The following is a 25,956-nucleotide window of genomic DNA, read 5'->3' as shown; positions in this document are numbered from 1 at the left end:
ATTTGAAATTAATAAGGAAAATTAAAATTTATAAACAATAAATAAAGGTTTTGGTATTTAGCAAAATATAATGAGTTTGAATTCAGTTTAACATTTAAACATTAAAAAAAAAAGGCTTACATATGTATGTCTAACATTCTTTTTTTATTCATTTATTTTAGAAAATTATTTTAATAACATTTTGTGTAATAAAATTATTAAAACTGTACAAGTATCATTTCAATTTAATTTTAAAGCTTAAGAAATGAGCTATATTGAATATTTAATTGCACATCTCTTTAATATTTCTCTTGAATTGATTTTTAATAAAAATCTAAAATAGAATTATAAAAAAGAAAAAAAAATTTTTTTTTTGTTAATTAACTCATATTGAGAATAAGATGTAATTTTAAAAGTTTTTTTAATAAATGTTACAAATTTAAGGCGATTTGCATTCACATGAACTATAAGAAGAGCTATATGAAGTTTAAGAAATGAACTATATTGAATATTTAACTACACATCTATTTAATATTTCTCGAATAAATTTTTAATAAAAATCTAAGAATTACAAAAACATGTTTTTGTTAATTAACAAATATTGAGAATAAGATGTAATTTTAATAGCTTTTTTTATAAATATTACAAATTTAAGGCGATTTGTATTTACATGAATAAATATATAAAAATCTGGATATTTATTAAAAACTTAGTAAATATTTTAAATATTTACAATGGTAAAAATGCAAACAGGATTCTTTGCAGATCAATGCATACAAAAGACTACAGGGTCAACAAAACCAAACTGTATAGAAAGTAGCACAAAAAAAAAAGAAAAAAAAAGGAAAAAAAAGAAGACGTCAAAAAGAAGAGGAAAGTAAAACTCTAAGCTAAGCTCAGTTTGAAAAAAAAAAATTATCGTTTAAAATGCACACTATTAAGTGAAGCACCATATTAAAAACAATTGCAATTAGTATAACAGGTTAATCATACAACATGCATTAAAAGTTACAACAGCATGACTTATTTTAATGTCTTACAATTAGGACATTTGCATAAAATTTTGATTTTTGTCAACTTTTTTCCAGCAACAGGTTCCTTAATTTCCCTGTTGAAAGAGTACATAGATAAGAAAAAATAAATTGACAATATAAACATTACATTTCAATTAAATACAATAATGTGCTTTAATATGAATGCTTAAGAAATGAACTATATTGAATATTTAATTACACATCTCTTTAATATTTCTCTCGAATTAATTTTTAATAAAAATCTAAAATTGAATTAAAAAAAAAAACATGTCTTCGTTAATTAACAGAGCAACAAATATACATTTGATTTGTTTTCTTTTATATATATGTTATATATCTTAAGTTCAGTTGATTACAGGAGTAGATAGGACTGAATATACAGCTTAATATAATGCTCATAACTCAAATGGTATTACATAATCTAACATTACGTAATAAAGTAAGCCTGCGCTGTAGAAATTAAAGGAAGAAACAAATTGTGTGAAGTCCTACATACCCGAAAAGTGTCCTTAAAGGGATGGCTAAATGTGGTATATTTAGATAGAGTCAATAGAGATTTAAAACTCAAAATTTGTCAATCAAACTTGCAATATTTTTGAAAAAATCTATATTCGTACAAGGTTTTAAAAGATAACAGATTTCAAATAAAAAAAATATCATTATTTTCTATGTCAATCACTCGGTATCAAATTTTTTTGCTTATTATGCACTAGTTTTACAGAAACATAGGCATTCTGTTGCAATTTTAGAAAACGAAATTAAAAACATACATTAAACACACCTCTACGATGCAATATATACCTGCAACTTTTATTATATTTATCTATGAAATCTTAGATTAAATGCCAAAATAGCATTTTTTTTCAGAGGCACTGATTTTCTCAAGTAAATATTCATGGCAAAATTTACATTGTGAAACTTTACTTGATGAGAAGTAATTTAATAAAAAAATATCTAGAGTATAATTTTTTTTTTTAAATGTTTAAACAAAAATTATCACAAAATGTTTGCAGAAAAAAATATCAGATTTTTTCTGCTTTAAAAGAAATGATAAATAAATTTACTAGAGTAGATAGTTACCTTAAGATAAAATTCTTATCGGTAAATTCTAGTCACATTTTCTGATAAAATGGCACAAAATTGTTGATAAGGGACATTTCTATTTCATTATAATTTTACTTACTGAAAGCAGATTGGTTTCAACAATGGAGTAATAAATAAATAGAAATAGTAGGAACACAACAATAAAAATCTGGATTAAATGAATTCGATGAGTTACAAATAAATAAAATATAGTTCAATCAAAAAACTTCTTAACAGAAAAAAAATGGCAAAGCGAAAATGAGTAAGCTTTTGGGGGAAAGTGTCAATAAAATGTGCCAAAAGATAACCGACAAGTACATATTTCATTTATACAAGAAATATTATTACCTATTCTTTTGGAAAAGGTACTGTATTTCTCCGTAGCTTGTTATTCTTTTACCTAAAACACTAAAACTAATTTTCACATTTTTTTCTGAATTATGACTAAAAATATCTTTGGCTTTGAAAATCGAAATTCCTTTCTTATGACAATTTGAAGGAGGAACTTTAGCTGATTGGCTATCACTATTTTGTTGAGTTGTTCCACTACGAACCATATCACCATTCCATCGTCTTTTATTTTGAACTTTGGTTTCACTTTGTGAAGTAAGCTTTTTGTCTGAATTTTTTTTCTTCAATTTGCAAAACGGGTTATTAAAACTTTGAAAGTCAGGGGGCGGAGGAATCAGTGAATCTAATAGTCCTGTTAGAGCAGATTCTTCATTGAAAACAACAGTAGTCGGATGTTTCGTTTTGCTTTTAGCCTTATGGATACCATTTTCATTGTATGGCAAACCACCCCTGCATTTGGAAACTATGTTCTGCAAGGAAAAGAGAAAAATTAGAAAATTAAGCCTCACTTACCAAACAAAAGTTACAAATACAGTCAAAACTGTACAATTTACTGCCCTTGTTATTTGAGCTTGATTATATTAAGATTTGAATTTATCTTGTATTTTAAAAGGAAGCAAAACATGTGCAACCTGACACAGGGAAAGAATAGCAACACAATTTTGGAGCAGGTGAATTTAGTTTTTAGAACACATTTTAGGATATAAATTTACAATTTTAGTATATTTAACAGTTTGGTAAAAGTTGCATCACTAAATAAAAAAGAATGTAATAAGAAATATTTAAATAAATTTATAACTGAAAACAAGTACTGTATGGGTTTCTAGCAGAAAAAAACCCCGTAAAAAGGCTTAAAATATGTTTAGATACATTATTTTAATAAATTAAATATACCAATAGTCATCAATAATAGGTATAAAACATTACAGGTTACATTAAATTGAGTCAAATTTCAAAAAGACCCTCATCACAGTTCTAAACCAAAAATTTGAAAGAAAAAAAAAATAAATAAATAAATAAAATATTATTCTTTTTTTAGCAAGTACTTATTCACAAAAAAATTTCTTAAAACTCTGTGACATGACGGCAATGGCCACTGCTTTATTTCACTTACAATGAGACACATAATTTAAAAAAAAAAAAAACCCAACCTTTTAATAATTGGCAACTAAAGCAACACACTTCAAAAGATCATTTTACACGGGCTTTACTTTATTACAAGAGACATAAAAATACAAACCTTTTTGCTTGAGCCATTAAGTGCAAGCTTAGATTTGTTTTTTCCAGTTCTTAAGTTATTGCGACCATTTTTTTGCCTATGGAAGAAAAATATGTTTGAATATAATAGAACCTTGCAAGTTACTAAAATTCAAGTGACAAAATAATTTTGATGCAATACAACTACAAAAGAGTGTCTGTAATCTACGTGCCAAAGGGAAACACCAATAAATTGAGGAAATCCAATGAGCCAACTTCAGCTAAATGATATAATATAGTTAAAGAAAACAACTAATAAGACGAAGAAAAAGCATATTTGCCATTAATTTAGAGAAGCAATGGAAAAGACAGAGATCCTGCCCGCAAAATATCATAATTCACATGCTACTAGTTTTCACTGAACTAAATTACATGGCTTAGAAACATTTTAAATTTGACATATTTCAATTTTGAAATCAATAACATTCTGTATAAAAAAGTTTTTATATTTCTTTAAAAATGTACAAAAGTAATAGAAAAAGAACAGCAATCTCTTACAAATGTCGAAAATTTATTGTTTGGGTTGAGAAAAGAGTGTTGAAACCAAAATTTCAATATATTTTAAATAAATAAATGTGGTAATTAATTTTTTTTTGTTCATTTACATAGAAAATAATTTAACAGTCAGCAAAATTTTTAAGTTAGAAATTTTTTTTTTTTGTATAAGTTTAATAATTTTAAATCATTCTTCCATATTTTATGTTGTATCACAAATATCGTTTTCTTGCATCGATCGTTCACAATAAATGTAACCAAGCGAAATGATTGATGGTGGCTCTACTAAATAAAATTGAGAAAAAATTACAGTTGAGAACCATTTATCTGGTATCCAGAAAAATTTTTTGCTCAGTTTTCCTGTCATTTTAGACTAGAAAGATTGAGGGAAAAGCAGAAATTTGACTCATCCTTGATGTTGAGTAGAGGAAAATGTGGGGAGAGGGGGTGTTTTTTCTTCCCGTTTATCAAAAGCATGGGTGCAAGTTGGAAAAAAGGCCAAGACTGAAAATTTTGTGTCTGAAATACCTAACATNCCGCTTATCAAAAGAAAACTTCAATATTTCATCAATATTATACAAAATAACTGTAGTTGGAATCTCAAAGCATGCTGCAAATGCAGAACAACCAAGCATGTTCCATTTTTTTTTTTGAGTTCGTTGACTAAAAATTAGTTTGTCTAGTATTTTATTATTTTGTTGCAGAAAGCACTAAACAGACTAATTTATTACCTCTTCCTTTTTTTTTTGCAATAGCAACAAGCTTTTTACTACAGTCGAATTTTGATCCCTTGCTCCTCCTGTATCTTTTGTTTTTCTGTATGTATTGCCTTGTTTTACCGAAATGTCACAAATGTTATTCTTATAATGTTTCTAGTACTCGTTTAGACCATTTCTGAAACCAATAGATTCCCGCGCATTTTTCAGATATTTTATCGACATTTGAGAGGAAAAAAAAAAGTTTTGAGAAGAAAAACAGTAACACTTGATGTTTATGATGAAGAAGAAAATTAAAGTCTGTTGTAGTTAGGGCAAAACACATCAAACATCATGTTTGATGTTTATGCATCAGTAGATTAAAATGTTGAAAAAATGAATGCAGAGACTCGAAAAGTACAAAACGATATCAATGAAGACGTTGAAAATTTAACCAAAACCAGTGCAAACATTTGCAAATGCAAAGGCCTCAAAGCTATTGAAACTATGCAAAAATTTTGTATTTACAGTAATCTAACAGCAGTTTGTTAGAAATGACAAAAATAGATCATTTGAATTAAGGAGAAAATGAGTGTAACCAAAACCAAAATTTCTCTATATTATTAAAACTAAACATGTTTAGTGACATTTCTTTAACGCTATAACCATGCTTGCAGCAAGTANTTCCGCTTTAAGTGGTCACCATTTTTTAAAAGACAAAAATAAGAAACAAAATTCCCTGTATTTTCCCAGTTTGTAAAGAAAAAATCAAAATTCACTGCATTTTCCCTGTTATTCTAGGTGATTTTTAAATTCCCTGTATTTTCCAGGTTTTCTCTGTGGAGTGGCAACCCTGTAACAGCAATTTGTTAGAAATGACAAAAATAGATCATTTGCATTAAGGAGAAAATGAGTGTAACCAAAACCAAAATTTCTCTATATTATTAAAACTAAACATGTTTAGTGACATTTCTTTAACGCTATAACCATGTTTGCAGCAAGTACATAATTTCTTTAACTGTAATGTATTATACTTACTACAACTTATAAGTCGGTTACTTCTTTTTTACTTTCAAACTTTTTCAAGTTATTATTTTGTATTATCTTGCATTAACCATATCTTTTGTTCACAATGTATGGTCCCATGATGAGAAGCGATCAATTAAGGTTCTATTGAATCAGTTATCATCTGAAGTAATAGTTCTTTTTTTTCTTCTTATTAAGATACGTTGAATGAGATACTGAGATACGTTGAATGAGATAATTAAGTTTAAAATGGATAACACATTCTGTAAATGTAATGAGCATTGATTTTTTATTACAGCACAATGAAGGTAAATAATATAAGTTTACTTACACATTTTTATTAAGGATATGATATTTTTTATCCATCACTTGAAATTCCCAAACCAATGTATCATTATGGAGTTTAACAGATGAAGGATAAACTGGTGGAGGTTCAGGAGGTACTTTGACTCTTAAAGCCCATATGAATTTACTCTTCTTGATTTCTTTTCCATTCTTGAATCTGTTTTAAAAGAAAAAAAAATGGTATAAGTTTACAAAAATAAAATAAAGAAAGAATGAGGGGAAAAAAAGTTTGCATATAAAGGGCAAGATTGGAAGATATATCTAGTGGCTACCAGAATTAAATTTTTTGGTGGTTACTTTTTACAGTACATGTACTTTAATAATAATTTTGCCACTAAATTATTATTAACCCTTTCCCGCCGACTATCACATATCACAGACAGCCAGCAAGAAACGCGCACACTTCCCGGCCGACACACCTGCGTGCCAGAGTGTTTTCTCGTTTACCCCCGGCCGTCACATATTTGTGCCAGCGTTTCGGAACGCTTTAAAAAATAAAATTTCTTCCAGAAGATGGCATTGTATGTCCATATGGTTTCTGATACATGTAGATTTGACCTTCTACTCAAGATGAGAGTACATTCACATAGTTTTTAGGGGGAAGGAATGTTTTATGACGGCTCTTTAAATTCGCACGTGGTATTTGTTTACAGTAAGAAGGGGAGGTTTTTTTCCTCGCTACTTTTGATTTAGTTTTTAGTGGATAGTTAGATCTTGTAGATCCCTGTTTAAAAATTTTTCATACGAAAAAAGAACTTTAAGTCATTCATTTAGTTTTCAGATATGTAATGTTAAATGTTTACATAATGAAAATAAAATGTGTAAAACATATATTCAAACAAGAAATAATTTAAGTAAATAAAGTATCCATAGAAATATATATAAAGCATATGTCATTTAAATAATCTACAGAACAATATCAAACAACGCGTTGATATTACGGTATTTTCATGGAATTAGGCTTAACAGCAAAAAACCCTCTGGCCCTGGAGAGACTGCTGGCCTCAGCGGTAAGCACGCTTTCACGTTTCCCGTCGCGAAAGGGTTAAAAACAATATTAATAAGGTAAAAACAATTATAATAAAAACAATCAGTAAAATAATAATTAAAAGGAAAAATAATTTATAATAGAATCAATTTGATACTTGTTTTTCTCATAATGAATTTTAAACCTCTGTATCAGAATGAAATATCATAACTAACTCTGGAAAATTAAGCACCTCAAATAAATATAAAATATCAAGGTTAGAATTTCTGAAACTGCTGCTCATAACTTTTATCTCTGTATTAATTGTTCCTTCTTTCTTAAATTTTTTAAAATTTGATTTGTCTTTCATAATCTTTATTTTTTTTTTAAATATATATTATCTTTTAATCATTGCCAGATTTTTTTAAAAATTTCATTCTTAAACTTTTTTTTGTGGAAATATTACTAAGTGTTTATTTACAATTTTTGTTGCCGTTCTTCTCGCTCCATTGTTATTTGGTACAGGAGTGACAAAGACAAAATGCCGCACCTGGCTTTTTATTTCCGTTTCATCTTTCAGCAAAGAAACTAAACTAAATTATCTACTCTTTGAGGAGTTTCTTTATCAATAATTAATTTTACTCCACAGCCTCAATGAAAAACAAAGTAAGTTACACCTGAAAAGATGTTGAAACAAGCGGATGCCACATGGCGACCACTAATCTTGCTCTTTATTTGCATAAAAATAAGGAGCAAGATAAGCATTCGCCACTCGCCAACTAAGTAAAATAGCCACCAAAATGTTTACTATCATTCACAACCGCCTCTTTGTCAATTGACATTCTAAACCACTCCCTAATCACACGCACCTACATAATAACTAGAGCCCGGAAGTTCAGGCAAAATGCCATGAATGCCCTTTTCTGCCTTTTTTAAACGTTTTCTTCTGAAAATACCTTTTTCTTTCCTTTTGTTCATAAATGCCTATTTCTGTCTAATTTAAAGTTTTTCTGCAAAGCTTTTTGTACTTTTGACCGATCATAAATTTTGAGGTACAGAAATGGTTGACTGTCATCCGACGTATTGTAATGCATTTATAGAGATTAGGACTTTATTCCTTTTGGGACAACTCCCTCCCTCTGAGGCAGTGGTCACCCTTCGCACTGTACAATGGCTATTCATCTGAGCTGATAGTGTACTCGTGCTTGAGTGAGCAAGGCAGGTGAAAGACATTTTTCTGTCCATGAGATTGACAGTGTTGTTTGAATAGAGAATAGAATACACTTAAAGCTGGAAATGCCATAAAAGTTTTATTTCCTAATATGATCCATCTAACGTGCCTTGCTCATGCATTGCACAGGATAGCAGAGGAAGTANTATTATTTTCCTGTTTGAAAATAAAAGAGACTAAAGATTTATTTGTTTAAAAATGATACTGACTGTCTAAAAAATTATAAAAAAAAGAATACTTTAAGTACTAATGTTAAATTATTAAAAAGCGTCAAATCATTACTAAACTCTTTATTTAATTTTTAAAAAAATTATTTGTTTTAACTGCACTACGCACATGGTAGGCGGCAATAAGTACGTCTTAGTGAGGGGACTGAAAAGTAATGTTCATTTTTACGAAAAAACTTGCTAAGAGTAAAAAAGTCTCCCAATAGTCGCCTATTCCTGAAAATAGTTACTTTCTTAGTCTTTTCAGGCAAAAAAAAAAAAAAAAAAAAAAAAAAAAAAAAAAAAAAGCAGCCTAAGGTTGAAAATAGCAGCAAATAGTCGCATTTTAGTAGTCTGTGGCAACCCTGTAGTAGCAGCTGCAGAAATTCTGTCCTTAATATTTTATGTTAAGAAGCTTAATTTTCCAGAGCTGATTATTATATTTCATTCTGATACAGAAGTTCAAAATTGATTATGAGAAAAACAAGTCAAAAATCAAACATATTATGCACTCTTTTTTTTATGATGATATTTTATAACCTTAATAAAATTTTTCTAAACTAAAAAAATAAATAAATAAATATATTTATAACAATTTGAAAGCAAAATGATCAATGCAAAAAGTGGCTAATTGAAAGAAAAAAGTGACCATCAATAAAATTATGCATAGGGCCCACCTGTTAAACTTCCTAGTCTTGCCCATTACATATAAATAAACGAACATGTTAAAATTGCACAACTAAGGTAAATTCCTTAATGTTATGTGAAATCACTCAATTTTAATTGCGTTAAAAGTATATTGAAATAGTTTTTAATTTTTTAAAGAGTTTAAAGTTTTTAAACATAAATTTGAACATTTCAAAATAGAACTTTCAATAAAAATTCTAATTAAATAAATTAAATAATGAAATTACTAGATTACTTCTTATTTATTTTTTGTCAGTTTTTTATTGAAGAAAACTTTCTTTTTAAATCCTAATATATCTTGGTTACAAGTTCAATAAATATTTGAGAGGCACCAGAAATATGGTCAAAAGTCTAAAATTAAAAATGCAATTCATGATAAATGAAACAAAAAACAGTAAATCGATAAAAAGTTTTATGTTAAAGTATTCTTTTCTTACTTAGAAGAGTCATTTGATAACACCTGAACTATTGTTGCACGTTTATCTTCCTTCTTTGTTGTTAAAACCTGAAATATATTTTTAATTATACTTCAGAAATAAAATGTTCCATTATGAAATACTGAGATTATTTTAACTATTTTTTACTAGCCAAGAACACACAACTTGAGAAAGGATTGCTAAGTGCCATGGGAGATTTTTAGAAATAATATAGAGATAGTTAGATAATATAGATGCACACGCGCACGGATACATAGGAAGGGATTCTCTAATTTCGAAGATACCTTCTTAATATTTTTTGTAATATTAAAAAAAAATATCCATGCAAAAAAAAAAACTTTGCAGGGAAAAATAAATAAAATAAGAAGTAGAAGACAACATATTCATAATTAATGCAAGGTAGAAGAAGGTAGTTAAGTTGTATGCGTGCTGCTACCAAAGATAAAACGCTCATTTCGCCTAAAAATCAGCGATCCCATTGCTAGCGGACAAGCACACAACTGGACATGACTATTGTTTTACAACAAAAATAAACAATTATCGTCACAGTAGGAAATCATTTAATGTAATTTCTTTAGTACCCAAATTTAACATGAAATGTTAAATATGGATTTTGCGGTTAAGAATTGTAGGAGCAAAATTATTATTACTTAATTTTTAATAATAATGAATACCCAACACTAAACATTCCAACACTTTACAATATAATAACTGGTCATTTGACTAGTTATGGTATGTTTAATGTTAATCTGAATGCAGTTTGTTAAAAATTCATTTTTGTTTATAATTATTTATATTAATCTTCCTCTAATATTCTTAAAGTTAATGTACATGCATATTTTTTTTCGGGACTAAGTAACTAAATAAATACATATTAAATAGGCAAATGCTTTTTGCCTTTTTTTTTTTAAATGTATTAAAAGCATTTTGTAATAAAAAAATATTACAAGTGTGCAGATACTTATTATTTTTTTTTTTTTAAATCTTACTATGAATATAGATTTTGAAATAGTNTTTTTAACTAGCGAAGAACACACAACTTGAGAAAGGATTGCTAAGTGCCATGGGAGATTTTTAGAAATAATATAGAGATAGTTAGATAATATAGATGCACACGCACACGGATACATAGGAAGGGATTCTCCAATTTCGAAGATACCTTCTTAATATTTTTTGCAATATTAAAAAAAAGTATCCATGCAAAAAAAAAACTTTGCAGGGAAAAATAAATAAAATAAAAAGTAGAAGACAACATATTCATAATTAATGCAAGGTAGAAGAAGTTAATGGACATGCATATTTTTTTTTTCGGGACTAAGTAACTAAATAAATACATATTAAATAGTCAAATGCTTTTTGTTGTTTTTTTTAAATGTATTAAAAGCATTTTGTAATAAAAAATATTATAAGTGTGCAGATACTTAATTTTTTTTTTTTAAATCTTACTATGAATATAGATTTTGAAATATAGTAAAATTTTTAAAGAAATTATATTAGGAATTAATTTTTAGACATAAGGAATTCTAGGGAATAATAAAATACAAAACTATATTGCACATATAACTATAATTCAAATTGACCGCTTTCAATTCCTTTTATAGTTTACTTACTTTTATAGTTTATTACTCAATAACTTTTAATAGTTTTACTAAGCTTATTATATTTTTGAATAGTAATAGATATTGAATTTAACACATTATTTAGTACTGCACTTAAAATACTCAATGCTTTAAATAAATATTTTATACCATATATTACATCAAATTATATTGTGAAGCTTGAATTTTTTTCAATTTTTATAAGTCATAATAATATTGCATTAAAAAAATTGAATTTTCAAAACTTTGGTGAAATCTGCTAGCAATAACTGCCCAAAAGCAATCTGCAAAATCACATAAATTTACAATAAAATATAGTAAATTGATTGCATTGAACGGCCGTAACTAACGTAATTCCAGACAACAAACAAAATTTAAAAAAAAAAAATTCAGTTTATTATTTGTTAAAAAGAATAAACAACGAACTAGAAAAAATATTTACTTTACTTAAGGCAAAGTCCATAAATGAATAGAAAAATATACTATTTTTTTCCCTACTCATAACAAGTAGAAAGTTTTAACAGCTTCCAGTTTAATTTTATAAATGGAGCACTGAACAACTTATAATAGTTTGAGCTCAATAGTAAATTTTTTTACAGCACTATGAGATTTCAAAAAAAAAAAAAGTCAGTAGCAACTAATTAATATTCCCTCAATCAGACAAATATTTAAAATTTGTAATTGAATCAAAACTTTCTTTATCAAATAATTTTAAAGTAGGGTTTCAGTAATCTAAACACCACACAAAAAAGCAGAGTAGTGTTTGAAAAAAAAGAAGTTGCATTTTGCAATAATCTAAATGGTCGCTAAGGCAGTGGTTCCCAAATGGCTTCCTTCGAAGGGTGAAATTGGTTCCGAGAATTAGGACTTTTTTTAAACAGTTCCTTTTAACACTTTAGAAACCTGCAATTATATTTAGATCCAATCAATAATCCATTATTTATTTAATATTTTGGTTGCCTTTTTTGATATTATTTAAAATAAAATGCGAATATAAAAGAAACTGATTGTTTTCGAAAAAATACAGTTTTTCAAAAATCGTGTATGGAATAAATTAGTAAAAGGACAGGCATTTATAAAATATTGCACTAGAAGTTCCCATCACGCTTTTTAAACCAAAATTAAATAACAGATTGTTAATAAAGAAATATGTTTCCCTAATAGCTACTTTAAACATTTAAAGCACTTGTTTTTCCCCCAATAAAAACCATAATTTGACTTTTTTTAATTCATTTTAGCTTATGTTTATACACAGAAAACAAATTCATAACAAGACTATTAAGCTCCAGGACCGTGCATTGAACAGTCAGATATAAAACATAATTTAAGATAAATGATAAAACAATGAAAAAATGCTACTCTTCTTATTAAATATTTTCAAAATAATGCAATCTTTTATAAGTTAGTAATTGCCGATATATACCTAAGTTAAAAAGTCAGGGTTCGTCGCTGGAATATCGATCATTTAGAGTTCCATAGCCGAAATAATTTGGGAACTGCAATCCTAAGGAATATTATGTAAATCTAAGTAGCTTCAAGTACTTCTTAGAGACTTTTTATTTCAAAGAAGTTTCTAAAGAGTATAAGGAGTCTGTGTGAACCCTTCAATTGAAAACTTAATAAGAAATAAAAAGGTATGGCATAGTCTGCATTTTCTACCATAAATGTATAAACTTAGCTCAGTTACTCAAATTCACAAAAATGTCAAACAGATTGTTTATTAACTCAGCTCCAATTATTAAACAGCATTACTTAAGCACAAATGATCACTAAAGTCAACTATTTCCATATTGTATTTTTGTGGCAAAAATTTTACCCACTAAATTTTGTACTCAAAACCTTGTTTTTCAGGTTTTTTTTAGTACACTTTACTTTTAAAACATAATCCTTCTGAATAACACAATACTTCATTATACATATTCAATATATACTTAAGGTTTTCCATTTTAGAAAGGAAGGCACTTAATTTTTATTAAAATATTATCTGGTATAAAAAATATTAAATCCTAAAACAAAGCAATTAATAACATTACACACATCAAGTCAAATTTGTTAGTGTGTGTAGTAGTGTATAAGAAACTCACAGTTCCAAATAGATTCAACTTATCCCAATTTTCCACAAAGAAAGGTAGAATTTCATGATCTATGTGAAAATATTTCTGTTGTTTCTGAATAGTAAGATGATAAAGCACCAGATGTATCAATTCAGACCTATAAAAAGATTACCATTTTTATGCATATTATACAGTACTGTTTGGCAAAAAATATTATAGGTATAATAAAATTAGGCATTAAAAAAAAGAAAATTCATATATAAAATTTAAATAATTTATATTTTTAACTTTAAATTTTTTCCTTTGCAAAATAAATCCATTCAGTTACAATCAGGCGAGTATCAAGTCATTGCAAAATTTGACATTAAGGTATTGTCAGATTTTAGAAGTTTTGCAATGACTTGATACTCATGTGATTGTAACTAAATGGATTTAATATGCAAAGGGAAAAATTTAAGAGGGTACTTAATGACTAGTGTTCATTGGTAAAAAATTCTTGTATCACCCAGTTTTAGAGTCAAAGGAGAATACTTTATTTAATATTTATCTTGTTTTGCAAATTAAAAAAAAAAAAAAATCTTCCCATCTAGCTGGCTAAAAATAAAATAAAGTACCAGCTTTGTCACCCATTGCAGGGGTCTGTCCAGACATTTTGTGAAAGGTCCGTTTTTTTGTAAAATTGAGAAAAAATTACTCGTAATTTGGGAATATAAAATAAACACTAAGTCACATTCTTTCAACCAGGGTCCTGCCTTTATGAATTTGTGCAAATAGGGTTTGTTTATTGCAAAAATATTTTTAATAAGTTTTTAAATTGTAAAGAGATACGAAATTATGCTCAGCACTGTAAAATTATAATTAAAAAAATTAAAATTTTCAAAAATAAACAGCAATTCTGCTTCTAAATTAGAGATGCAGCGTGCAAATATTTGGTATTTAGCCTATACTGCTGAACGCAGAATATTCACTGAAGACAAAACTTAATTCGTTTACATCCATCTTTCTTGCTTTCTGCCCTAGGAAGGGTTTATTCGATTAACAAAACAATAATGAAGATAAACAAATTTGACAAAGATCCGATTAAAAGAAAAATCATTTTGTGAAGAGTCCGTTTTTAAGTTAAAATATTTTGTGAAGGGTCCGTTTTTATGAAAAGATATTTTGTGAAGTGTCCGTTNGAATCTTCTAAAAAGATGGAGGCAGCAGGAGAGCTGAAGGCAACAGAATTTAAGGATTTAGGGAAACCGATTTAAGGAATCCGATCACTCAAAAAAAATTTCAAAACGCCAAAATAAAAAATATTTAGCACTTTTTTAGCACTCAGAAGAAATTTTAGCACTTTTTAGGCCCTAAAAAAGTTGGGAAAAAATTTTAGCACTTTTTTAGGACATTTTAGGACAGCATGAACCCTGCCCTGGAAACTTGTTTTTACAAGAATTCACTCAATCAACATTAATCCCTCTCAACTGAAAAATGTGAAAGAATGAATTTTAAAATTTTTTGTCTGACAAAATAATGAAAATAGAAATTGGCCACCAGCACACACTGGTCATTTAATATTTTTTTCTTCAAAAGTGACTTTAAGGACCAAGTGTTAAAAAAGGAGTGAAAAGGGATAAAAAAAAAGTTCCTTAAAGGGACTAACTCTAAATATACGGAACATAGAAGAAAGTTCATGTTTAGAGAATTACAACTATAATGTGTTTATTTCTGTTCTTTAATCATGTTTTTCACTTTATATAAGTAGAAGCAGAATAAAATATTATACACCCATTTCCCTACAATATTAGTTTCTCAAAGAACTTGTATACCAAAGAGTATTAGACAAAACTCATAGAGTTTATAACTGTTCAACTTTAAAGTTATAAAATAATGATATTTTCCTACAGTCTGACAAAAAAAAAAATCTATACAATTGAATTGCAGTTTTCAAAAAAAGTTCACTTGATTCTTTTCAAAATAGACCTTTCATTGCTATGTTTTTTTGCACACAAATGGACTCATGATCAAAAAATACTTATAACTAACTTACAAAGTTAAAAAAAAAAAAAAAACAACAACAATGCTCTAAAAAAATTACATTTTTTTTTTGTAACTTATGGCTTCCGGAAAAGAACCTTTTCGAAGATTCCCAACTTAACTGCATTTTAACAAAAGCAACATAGGAAGTAGAAAATTTTAACACCTCTATTTGCAATGATTAACAAAAAAAGTGAACAGTATATGTGAAAATATTCGATTATTTTGTTTAAATACTAAAGACACATGATAAAAATTGTGTCATCTTGACATGCAGAATAGAAAATAGCGATTCAATGTCTTTTTAAAATTAATGATAGATTTCTATTGGAAAAATAAAGGCCTAAAATTTTTTNTTTTTAAAAAAAAAAAAAAAAACTGAGTGAGTAAATAATATGAACGAGAAGAAATTATTACCAAGTAAATTCAAGTCGTGCTAAGCACTCAGATCCAGGGTTGCATACAGAACAAACTAAAATGTAAAATTTGTCGCCATGCAGAATTTTTTCTCCAAGACTTTTTACACAACCTAAAATAATAAAAACATTGAAACGAGTGCAAAATAATATAATAAGCTAACAATAAACATATGAAAATTTTGGGAAATTTAAATTAAAACATACCTGCATGCAACCATCTCTTGCATTTCACACAGCACACTAACTTTACTGGCTGTCTAAAAGAGCAAACAAAATTTCAAGAACAGAATAGAATGCTTGATGAAATACATAATTAAGAAAATTTATATTTTTAAAATCTTCACTCTTACTTTTCAGAGTATACACATATTCTAAAGCACAAAACTGCGATGTGATACAGTTATTTATATTCAGGTCGTATTTTATATGCCACTAATAATTTTGCTATATAGGTATTTATTCAAAATTTGATAATCAACTAATGGTCGAATTAAAGTTCTCTTAATTTTGCAAAAAGACTCTGTAATTCAACAAGCATATTTGTTTCTTTCTCATCTAAAAAAGTAATAGTTGGTTTCGGACATAGAATAGATTTGGTTCCATAAACAAAAACCTTCCTCATTGTCTGAACACCAAATGGCTGTTAAGAAGTAAAGAGACAAACACATGCAAATTGATTAAACCAATAGGGACATAGGAATAAGTTTGAGAAAAGATAATTAAAGATGGGAGATAAGAAACAGGTGAGATTGGGTTTGGAAGGAGCGTTAGAATAGTTGGGAAAAGGTGAGGTACTAAAAAGATTGTTCAGTATTTTAAATAAATGTTTATTTGGAACATCCTGCCTGCCCCATCACAGAGGCAAATGCACCCTCTTTGCCATTTTTGTAAAAATATTGTTTTCTTATTTAGAAAAATGAAATGTTCATTTTTATTTTAAAATATGAGATTGCAGCAAAGAAATCATAAATTTCAAATAACTATAACTACTGTAAATTATTACCAGGCTAAGTTTAGATAAAATATCATTTTTTATATTTATTTGATTATTTTTAACTGCTTTGAAGAATACAAATTTAGTTAGATAAAATTAATATATTTAGGAAGAATAGTGCCCTTTGCTTTTGAAAAAGCACACTGTTCCTTCCCTTTAAAATTTTTTTATGGAGATCTCTCCTTCAATTATTAGAATTTTTCAAAACATGGAATAACTGACAGAAATCAAGCTTAGTAGATGAAGAGCAGTGTTGAATGATTTTAGCACAAGGAAACTCAAACCTATGATTAGAATTGTTGATCGAAAAGATTTAAACTTAAGATACAACATAAGGGAGAGAGAAAAAAAAATTAAGACAGACTCAAACTAACAATTAAAAACTAAGAAATTTAATCTGAAAATGAGATAGTAACTCTGAGTGAATGCATAAACATGTGGACATAAGGCAGGTATCTAAAAGTTAAGAGGATGAAATGAAAGGTTCTGATTAACAGAAGTGAGAAATTATCACAATTACGAGTAATAAGAATGCCTGGGAAAGGTAAATACTTATAATTTCTTGTTGAAACGCAGATTGTATGCAAGGATCTATAGCATTCATAGTATTGAGAACATGATCTATGTCAGCATTGTCTATCAATCCGAAACAATCATCAATAAAAAGGGAACTTTAATAAATCGAAGAGATTCACTTCAAAGCAGCGTTCCCTGTGGCAGAATTTTTTTTGGATTTAAGTGACAAACCTCTCTAGCACTAACATCTTTCTGCAAGATACTTTTAATAATAACAAATATTTATGTTACAAATTTAAAGAAACAAAAGCATTGTGTTTACAAAAAAAAACCATATTTGGATAAAATAAAAAACTATAAATTTTTTTAAAATATGTAATACAGTAGGGAACCGATTATCCGGAACGATCGGGGCCATCGATATTCCGGATAACTGATTTTACCGGTTTTCTGAATCGCTACAAAAAGCAATTTTTTTTTATTGTTAACCCAACTAAAAAAAAATGGAAATAATCTTAAAAAGAAGAAAAAACGATGAAGTAATACACTAATGATTAATTCCAAAATGATGGTAAGGTAAACATCTTTCAAAAAAGAACAAAAAATCCTTAAATCTTATGAGGAAAAAAAAAAATTTTTTTTTTTAAGAAATAGCGGGAAAATTTATCGAATTACGTTCCGGTATTTTGGTTTTCCGGTTTTCTGATTTCCGGATAACGGGTTCTGTACTGTATTTCTTTTCTATTGTAATGAACGATATTACCGCATTTTGAAGGGGGGGGGGGAACGCACTTACTTATGCCTTTTTTGCAAATCATAAAAAAATTTAAACTAAAAATTGCAAAATCCGTAGTAGCGACTATTGAAAAAAAAAATTCTGTGATGAAATCATGCGCAAAGGACTCTTTAAAAACAAGTTACTCAAAAGTGTGTTGCGTTTCAAAATTTCACTGTTGCAATAAATAATAGAGTATTAAAAATATTGATTTAAAAACCATGGGGAAATCAATCGCAGTAACTGCCAAAAAAATTGATAGAATCTTGCATTCAAAAGTATAATTGCCATTAAGCATAAAATTTTAACGACATGCATGCATTTGGATAAATAAAATTTAAAACAGAATCTTAACATCTTATTTAAAACTGATTTTATGAAAGAAATTTAGGTCAATTCAACAAGTTGGCAATCAATACCTATAAATGAAACATACCACAGAAGATAAATTATGTTTATTACACTAATTATATACGACTTACGCTGCGGATTTGCCACAATAGCAAGAGGTTTTAGATTTTGCGTCCTTCATATTGGTATAAAAGTCTAAAGATCTTCTGTTCTAGAAAGAAAATAAAAGATTATGCTTGTATAGATACATATACTTACAGTAATTTCTGGCATATAAACCAGGGTTGGCAAAAAAAAAAAAAAAACCCAAAAAAAACCCCCAGTTTTTTGGTTTAAACCAGGTTTTTTCCGGCATTCGTTTTTCATATTTACTTTAAAAATGAAAATAACTTCCAAGAACAATTAAAAAAAATAACAAGTAATTATATCAAACCGTACTAAATTTTATTACAATTTTTATACAGGGTTGGAAAAAAAAAACAGGAAAAGTTTAGAGGAAGAGAAAAACTTTTTTTTTAACATTGAAAAACAAGTTTTGCAGCTTTTTCTAAGCTGAGTCTGTTATACAAATTTGATTGTACAACTCCAAAAATAGAAAAAAATTTCTGAACATTTGGTGTAGTTGTTTCGCAGCAAGAATTACTTCAACTTCCTTAAAAACATCGGCATTAAACTTCTTAATATCATTTTCTCGCATTCGCCACGATTCTATAACTGTTACATTTTCAATGGATTCCCTCTCACATAGGCCTCTTTGGTAATGAAAATGACTATCTTTTGGACAAGCAGAAGAAGCTCCTTCTGATAACACAATTTCAAGTAGTCCTTTGACCTTCCCTGAGATTTGCTCCAAGATCGGAACCACTAACCAACAACTATGGAACATCCCTCCGGCCCACTCTTGGTATAATGGACAGACTCCTGGTGGGGCACTTACCATAAGGGGCTGATAGAGCCTTACAGTCCACTATAAGTGGACACATCAGGTGTCTCTCTTTTGAGCTTGGGCGAAAGACCTATTCAACGTGCACGAGGTGGGATTCTGCACAGGATTCTCCTGATCGCATTTTACACTGTCTTGGTCTGGAAAAGAAAGACCTCTACTCTGGTCCCTTACTTGTATTTGATTTCCTGAAGACTTTCGAGCTCATTGACTTTGACGAGCACAGGATTCTCCCGATCGCATTTTACATTGTCTTGGTCTGGAAAAGAAAGACCTCTACTCTGGTCCCTTACTTGTAATTGATTTCCTGAAAACTTTTGAGCTCATTGACTTGGTCTAGTCTGCGGCTGACCAAGAGGAATAAGTCAACAACAACATATTCAATAAATTCCTTTTGAAACAGATACCTTTGGAATGGAAAAATTTTTGCACAAAATTTTAATATCAGAGTTAATAAGTTATTTTTCGGAAACATTTTCTTCACATATTCTATAGTCATTTTTTTTTCATCTGCTGATAATTCATAATCATCTTTATCTACAGCTTTTGGATGCAACAGAAAAGCAAGAAGGTGGGCTGGTATTATTGCCATTTTATAATGATGATCTAATTTTTTCAGTACATTTTTATTGAATTTCCTATCGTGCATTTGCTTTTTAAAATTTTAAAATTAAAACAGTTATTTACAACATCAAAATAAACATAAAACAGTTATTTACAAGATCAAACAATTTGAAAAATATAATTTTAAATAAATAAATAAAAATGCAATTTTAAATTATTCTTAGGGAAAAATTACCATGGTGTAAACCATGCTAACTCTGATATAAACCCACTCTTTTAAGAATCCAAATTCATTTTGAAGGTCAACTTATACACCAATAACAGATCTGAAGAGATTTTTTTCAAAATTTGACTTTTAGCATAAATTAACTTACTCTTATAGGTATATACAAACATAAAACTGAAAAAAATTATTTTGCAGTAATGTTAATTGTTGTTAAGTTTTCAGTAATGTCAGCCGCAATAATGTTTGCAGCAATGCAATTCATTAGAATTAGAGAAGTATCAGAAATTAAAACATAATTAAGAGTGAAAGAGTAAAATTTATTCCTATTCATACTATTTTATGTATAAATTATTTAAAAATCCAAGCATCTATTTAAAATTAATATTTTTGATGAATTTACATGATTGACAGACAGTTATTAATTTAAACAAGCAAATTTTTTTTAAAGAAATTAGTAAAATTTTTTTTTTGTTTGTACAATATAGATAATATATTCCTTAGAATGGGATCTTTTTAAGTCTCACTTCAGCGATATTGAAGGTTTTTAACTAAAAAATAAAGAAAGGAATGTACAAATAAATTATTATATTAATTTACATGAATATTTCGTGCATCATTTTATTAAAAAAAAAGCATTAGCTTAAATAAGCTGACTATTTTTTAAAATAATAATTTAAGTATAAAATACATTTTATATACAATACAATTAAAAAAAAAAAACATTTAGGGTGTGATTTTAGTCAAAACATTATTTTATGATGATTTTATTCTAAAAAATCATAAAAGCAATATGCAAGTAACTTAGTATCAGATAAAGATAAAATAAAAATCTTTTTGAGAACATAAAATCATGGAAACAATTAACTTTTGAAACTAATTTCAACCTTTTTGGCACCATCTAATATTGTCGAAATTTGTCTGAACATCACCAATCTTTTTAAAACACATTAAAATTTTTACATAGCTATTTATGCATGTCAGCACGACTAAAAGTCAAATGCAATGATGTAATCACAAAAATAATGCAGCAGTGCAAAGTAAAGAAAGAAATTTTCATATCCATTCCTGCCAGATTGATTTGCGGGTTAGAATAGAGAAATTTCAACCTTTTTTTTAAATTTAATGAATAATATTTAGAAACTTTCTGTGATGATGAAAAATATTTACAACAGGGTAAAATAGGAGAGTTCTGACCCTTTTTTGCTTATAATGATTAATTTTAAAGAATATTTCTGAATTGTGATAAATTTTCAATGAACAGCACCTGCTTGTCCAGATATATGCTTTAATTCTGATTATCATATTAAAAAGAGTCAAAATAAAAAAGGATACCAAACATGGATATCATGAAACTTAGGAAATTATAATTTTCCATTAAATGTATGTAAAAGAATGTGTGGTAAGAACAATTTTAACTATACAGGGGTCTGTCCAGACATTTTGTGAAAGGTCCGCTTTTCCTGAAATTGTGAAAAAATTACTCACATTTTTTCAACCAGGGTCCGTTTTTATGAATTTGTGCAAATAGGGTCCTGTTATTGCAAAAACCTTTTTCAAGGAGTTTTTAAATTGTANTTTTATTATTTAATTTTATGAATAAATATAAATTTATCAATTATTTATTTACAAAAAAAAATTATGAGTTAATATTAATAAGAATGTGCACATCATCATGTTTTTAAAAGTAGAAATATTTTCTTCGATTAACAAAACAATAATGAAGATAAACAAATTTGTGAAGGGTCCAATTAAAAGAAAAATCATTTTGTGAAGGGTCCGTCAACGGACCCAAATTTCTTCTAAACAGACCCCTGCTATACCCATTTAATTTTATGCTTATTTAAATTCAGTGTTTTGAGAGCTTATTAAATATGTAGTTTATGTATATCAGCCAGAGTAACTTAAAATTAGTTATTTTTTCTGACTTAAACTAATTTACTCTTCACTGGCAAATGGCCCTCAATCATTAAGAGGTCCTATGATTTTATTATTTCCAATGATTAATTTTTAATTATTAAATATTAATTTAAATCATTTTTGTAAGAAATGTTAACTATTCTAGTTGCTATGATATTGTTTTAAAATAATCCTGCTATTAATACATTGCATCAGATGTTTTGCTTGGCAAAAATTTGATTTAAGGAAAATAAATCCGTTCTTTTTTTTTCCTATTCGAAAAAATATCATGAACTTTGGCTGTATAAATAGATCATTTCTTAACAAAAAAAACAAACAAACTCAAAGCTTAAATTTTAATGTTTAAAAGGAACCCAGCTCTTGAGAATATAATTAAAAGAGCAGAATATTAAAATATTTTTATAAAATTTGCTTAACTGACTTATACATTGTAAATAACAGTTTGTATGTTGCATGCCTAAAAGGGTGCTTACCAATTACCCCAAAATTATAATTGGAATACAAGATAATAAAAAAATACTTCCAATTCACAAGTGTATAAGACATATTTGCTCAATTCTAACACGAGGTACCTCTTCATAGACGAAGGCTGACATTGGCGATAATTATATCCCCTTATTGGTGACCCAGAAGTGATATGAATTTGTCAGTTTCGATGGATGGTCCATATTGAACAATTGATTTGCTCATAAAATAGCGCTAAAAAATCCCTGGATAATAAATAAATTAACAGCTTTAATCAACTAGTGATTCTATCACAAATGAAATTCTGGAAGGGAGTAATGCAGAATAACTACCACTAAAAATATTAAATACTAATTCACTAGTATATAAGACATAACTTGATTCAATCTTGAGGTACATTTTGACATATCGTTGACATTGTTAATAATTATATCCCTTAAAACAATATTCAATATGTCATAAAGAAATAACACAATATGAAATAACTAGGATTACTAAGAAAGGAATTATTCGAAGTTTGAATTTTTATCAAATAGATTATTTATGTTACTTCAGCGTTCTTGATTAACAATAGTCCAGCTGATAATAAATAGACCACCATAGAATAATTATTAGTGGTTCCCCCGAATCAACCAAAAGAGATATATTGTCTTGGTTTTTTGATTACTTGTTTTGATATGGGTGTTTGTTAGGAACTAGCACATTTCATCTTAATTGTGACATGACACATTCCCCTTATTGCAATATAAATTGCCTTATTTTAAAAGAAAATCAATGTGAGAGAAGTCTTCATTACATGATACACAAACCAGTAACTAAATTTGCTTAATTTAGACCACTGATGTTCAACACATGAGCTTTTGTAGAGCTAATTTCTCCTAGTATTATATAATGTAACAAAAATTCCTATACTTAATCATAATAACAATTTAATTCCATGATTCTTGTAACACTTTGAATTACACTTAATTTTCTGGTTAGTTACGTGATACTTCGTTATGAATTATCAACATTATGCAGTGCAAAATGTAAATAAATACTATTTCACATCAGAGGTTGAAAGCTTTAAATTTATTTATGAAGTAAAGCTAATTAAATAACGTCATTTTTCTTAAGAACATGATCAGAACACACATGAATTAACCCTTTGTGTACCAAATAATATTCATATTTTTAATTACCTTTTTTATAGAAAAATGGTTAACATTGGGATAATTTGCAAAATTTCAGCATCAGTTGGGAAAAAAACCAACAATCGCTTACAAGTAAGAGCATTATCACCTAGGATACACGTTGTAGTTATTGATCATCCAGAGAGTATTACGATGGATGAATTCATTGTAAATAAAACGTTTGCTCAAGTGCTGCAAGTTATATTAATTGAAATTCATCATTAAATTGAATTTATACATTCATTGTTTACAAAATAATTAAAAACATTTTTTGCCGATAATCTTTCAAACTAACCGCCTACTAACATTATTAGCGGTCACAGTGACTCTTTTTCCCGCAAAAAACTAACTGTGACTTAAAAATTTTTTGCAGGAAAAATCTTTAATTATATTTTTTTGAACTAAATTGTAAATAAAATTAATGATTTTTCGCAGTTTTGATTTCTTGATATCAAAATTCAAATTATTGCCTGGTTGATAGCTCATTTAGTGTTCAACAGTTTTTGTACGAAAATATGATTTCAGATTGAATATTTATTGCCAGTATTTAAACTTTTTGCACCTTTTGAGTTGTTATCTTGTATGAAACATATTAATCGACTAATGTTGGCAGTATTTTAAGTTTACTCATAATTCGAAATGTATGCATTAGGAAATTTTTGTAAATAACTTGAGTTAGATTTTAATTTCAATGATCTATAGTTCATAAATTTTCAATCAGTCTCTATGTATTTTAGGAGGGTTTAAATAAGATTTTAAATTGTCTTTTTGTAGAAAAAAAAACAATGTTTTTAAACATGTGGTATAATACTTGTGATATGTTTTTCAATTTTAAACATTGATTCCTTCATTAAGTTATTTTTTTTTATTTTACTTCTGAAGCTCTTCACTTTGTTTTTTACTTCGGTAAGAGAATTTTATTTTCCAATTCTATTCATATGGTAGTATTTACCAAACTAAATAAATTTATACTCCAGGTATGTTTACAGCCGGCGCTAAAATTATTGTCTGACATATTTTAAGATATGTGTATTCATCACTGCTTATTACTGTTATTTCAATTAATATTTCATTTGCTTTGTCGAAGGTCATAAATCATCCAATAGCTTTTTAAAACTATATTTGGGTTAATAATTCAATATAATTTTTCCGCCAAACGTTAGATGAATCTAATGAAAATTGAAGTTCAGAAATAAAAGTGTATTGGAAAGTTTATTAAAAGTTAAAGAGAATTTTTCTTTTCTTCCTATAGTTAATCATTAAGACATTTACTGTAAGATATCAATGAATAGATTAGTTTTCAAGTTCCACTGTGCATAAGTTAATACCAAATTATATTAAACACCCATAGGGTTATAAAGTTGTAATTTTTTTTTTTTTTAAACTTGAAAGGCGTATGGTTAAAACTGTCACTTTTAAAATCTAAATAATCATGTTAAACTATAATATTAAATGTGACTATGTCACAATATAACAATTATAATGTGAAATATATATAATGTTACTGAAACAGTCTTATTAAAGTGCTCATTATTTAATGTTTAAGTTACTTAAGATGTGGTTAAATGTAAGACATTTTGATCACATATGTTCAAATTATTGGAGACTAACTTCAATGAGGAAAATTTTCATTTTAAGCACTATTCAGAGACAGGCTAACCAAAAGGCAGAAATTGTCAAAATTCAGGGGGAGATTTCCGTATTGTGATCTGTAGCAGAATAATGCCAAGTTTAAGAAACTTTCGGGCAGTGGCCCGCGAGAAACTAAAAAAAAGCATCACACAAAGGGACCAACTCAAAAAGTATAACTCGTAGCACCTCCAAGCAAACATTTACATGTTTTTTTAAAAAAAATTTCAAGTTTAAAATTTATTTGGCATCTTGGCGATTGTAGTTGGCGTGACAGATCACAATACGTAAATATCCCCAAATTCAGCAGTGCCTGAATAAAAACTGATCACTAATGCTCATGAATTTTTTTTAGTTATTTCTAATGTGTGTGTTTAGTGTTGTATTAGTGAAATTTGCTGTCAAGATAATCTTGTCTCTTTTTTACAAATAGAATTTTTCTTTTGTATGTTGTTAATTTAATAAAAAATGCTCATGAATTTTTTTTAGTTATTTCTAATGTGTGTGTTTAGTGTTGTATT

General features: G+C 27.7%; 2 protein-coding genes across 2 annotated transcripts in view; one reads left to right on the top strand and one right to left on the bottom strand.

The window, feature by feature from the left end:
- Positions 1–344: 344 nt before the first annotated feature.
- LOC107456346 (metal-response element-binding transcription factor 2) lies at positions 345–24,132 on the bottom strand. Its single transcript, XM_016074206.4, has 10 exons — positions 23,816–24,132; positions 18,651–18,730; positions 16,088–16,140; positions 15,882–15,993; positions 13,476–13,602; positions 9,794–9,861; positions 6,252–6,422; positions 3,688–3,763; positions 2,445–2,917; positions 345–1,087 (listed from the first exon to the last, which is right to left on the bottom strand). The coding sequence occupies exons 2-10, from the start codon at positions 18,698–18,700 to the stop codon at positions 1,003–1,005; spliced, it is 1,215 nt and encodes a 404-aa protein (XP_015929692.2). The 5' UTR covers positions 18,701–18,730; positions 23,816–24,132; the 3' UTR covers positions 345–1,002.
- Positions 24,133–24,413: 281 nt separating this feature from the next.
- LOC107456302 (nuclear pore complex protein Nup154) overlaps positions 24,414–25,956 on the top strand; it is a 61,387-nt gene continuing 59,844 nt past the window's right edge. The window contains exon 1 of the mRNA XM_043047871.2: positions 24,414–24,712. The gene's annotated coding sequence lies outside the window, so the exon portion shown is untranslated. The remainder of the gene's footprint in view (positions 24,713–25,956) is intronic.

Source organism: Parasteatoda tepidariorum, chromosome 6, assembly GCF_043381705.1.
Source record: "Parasteatoda tepidariorum isolate YZ-2023 chromosome 6, CAS_Ptep_4.0, whole genome shotgun sequence".
NCBI classification, from domain to species: domain Eukaryota; kingdom Metazoa; phylum Arthropoda; class Arachnida; order Araneae; family Theridiidae; genus Parasteatoda; species Parasteatoda tepidariorum.
The sequence above is the reverse complement of the archived record's forward strand: the minus strand, read 5'-3'. Positions and strand labels throughout refer to the sequence as shown.

Bases quoted from the DNA above. Each gene is read 5' to 3' on its own strand.
- LOC107456346 (XM_016074206.4), bottom strand. From the start codon at position 18,700: ATGAAGGACGCAAAATCTAAAACCTCTTGCTATTGTGGCAAATCCGCA. The intron at 13,603-15,881 runs GTAATAATTTCT...ATCTTTTTATAG, and splicing joins GCACGACTTGAATTTACTTG to GTCTGAATTGATACATCTGG. The intron at 6,423-9,793 runs GTAAGAAAAGAA...CTTTTAAAACAG, and splicing joins TTATCAAATGACTCTTCTAA to ATTCAAGAATGGAAAAGAAA.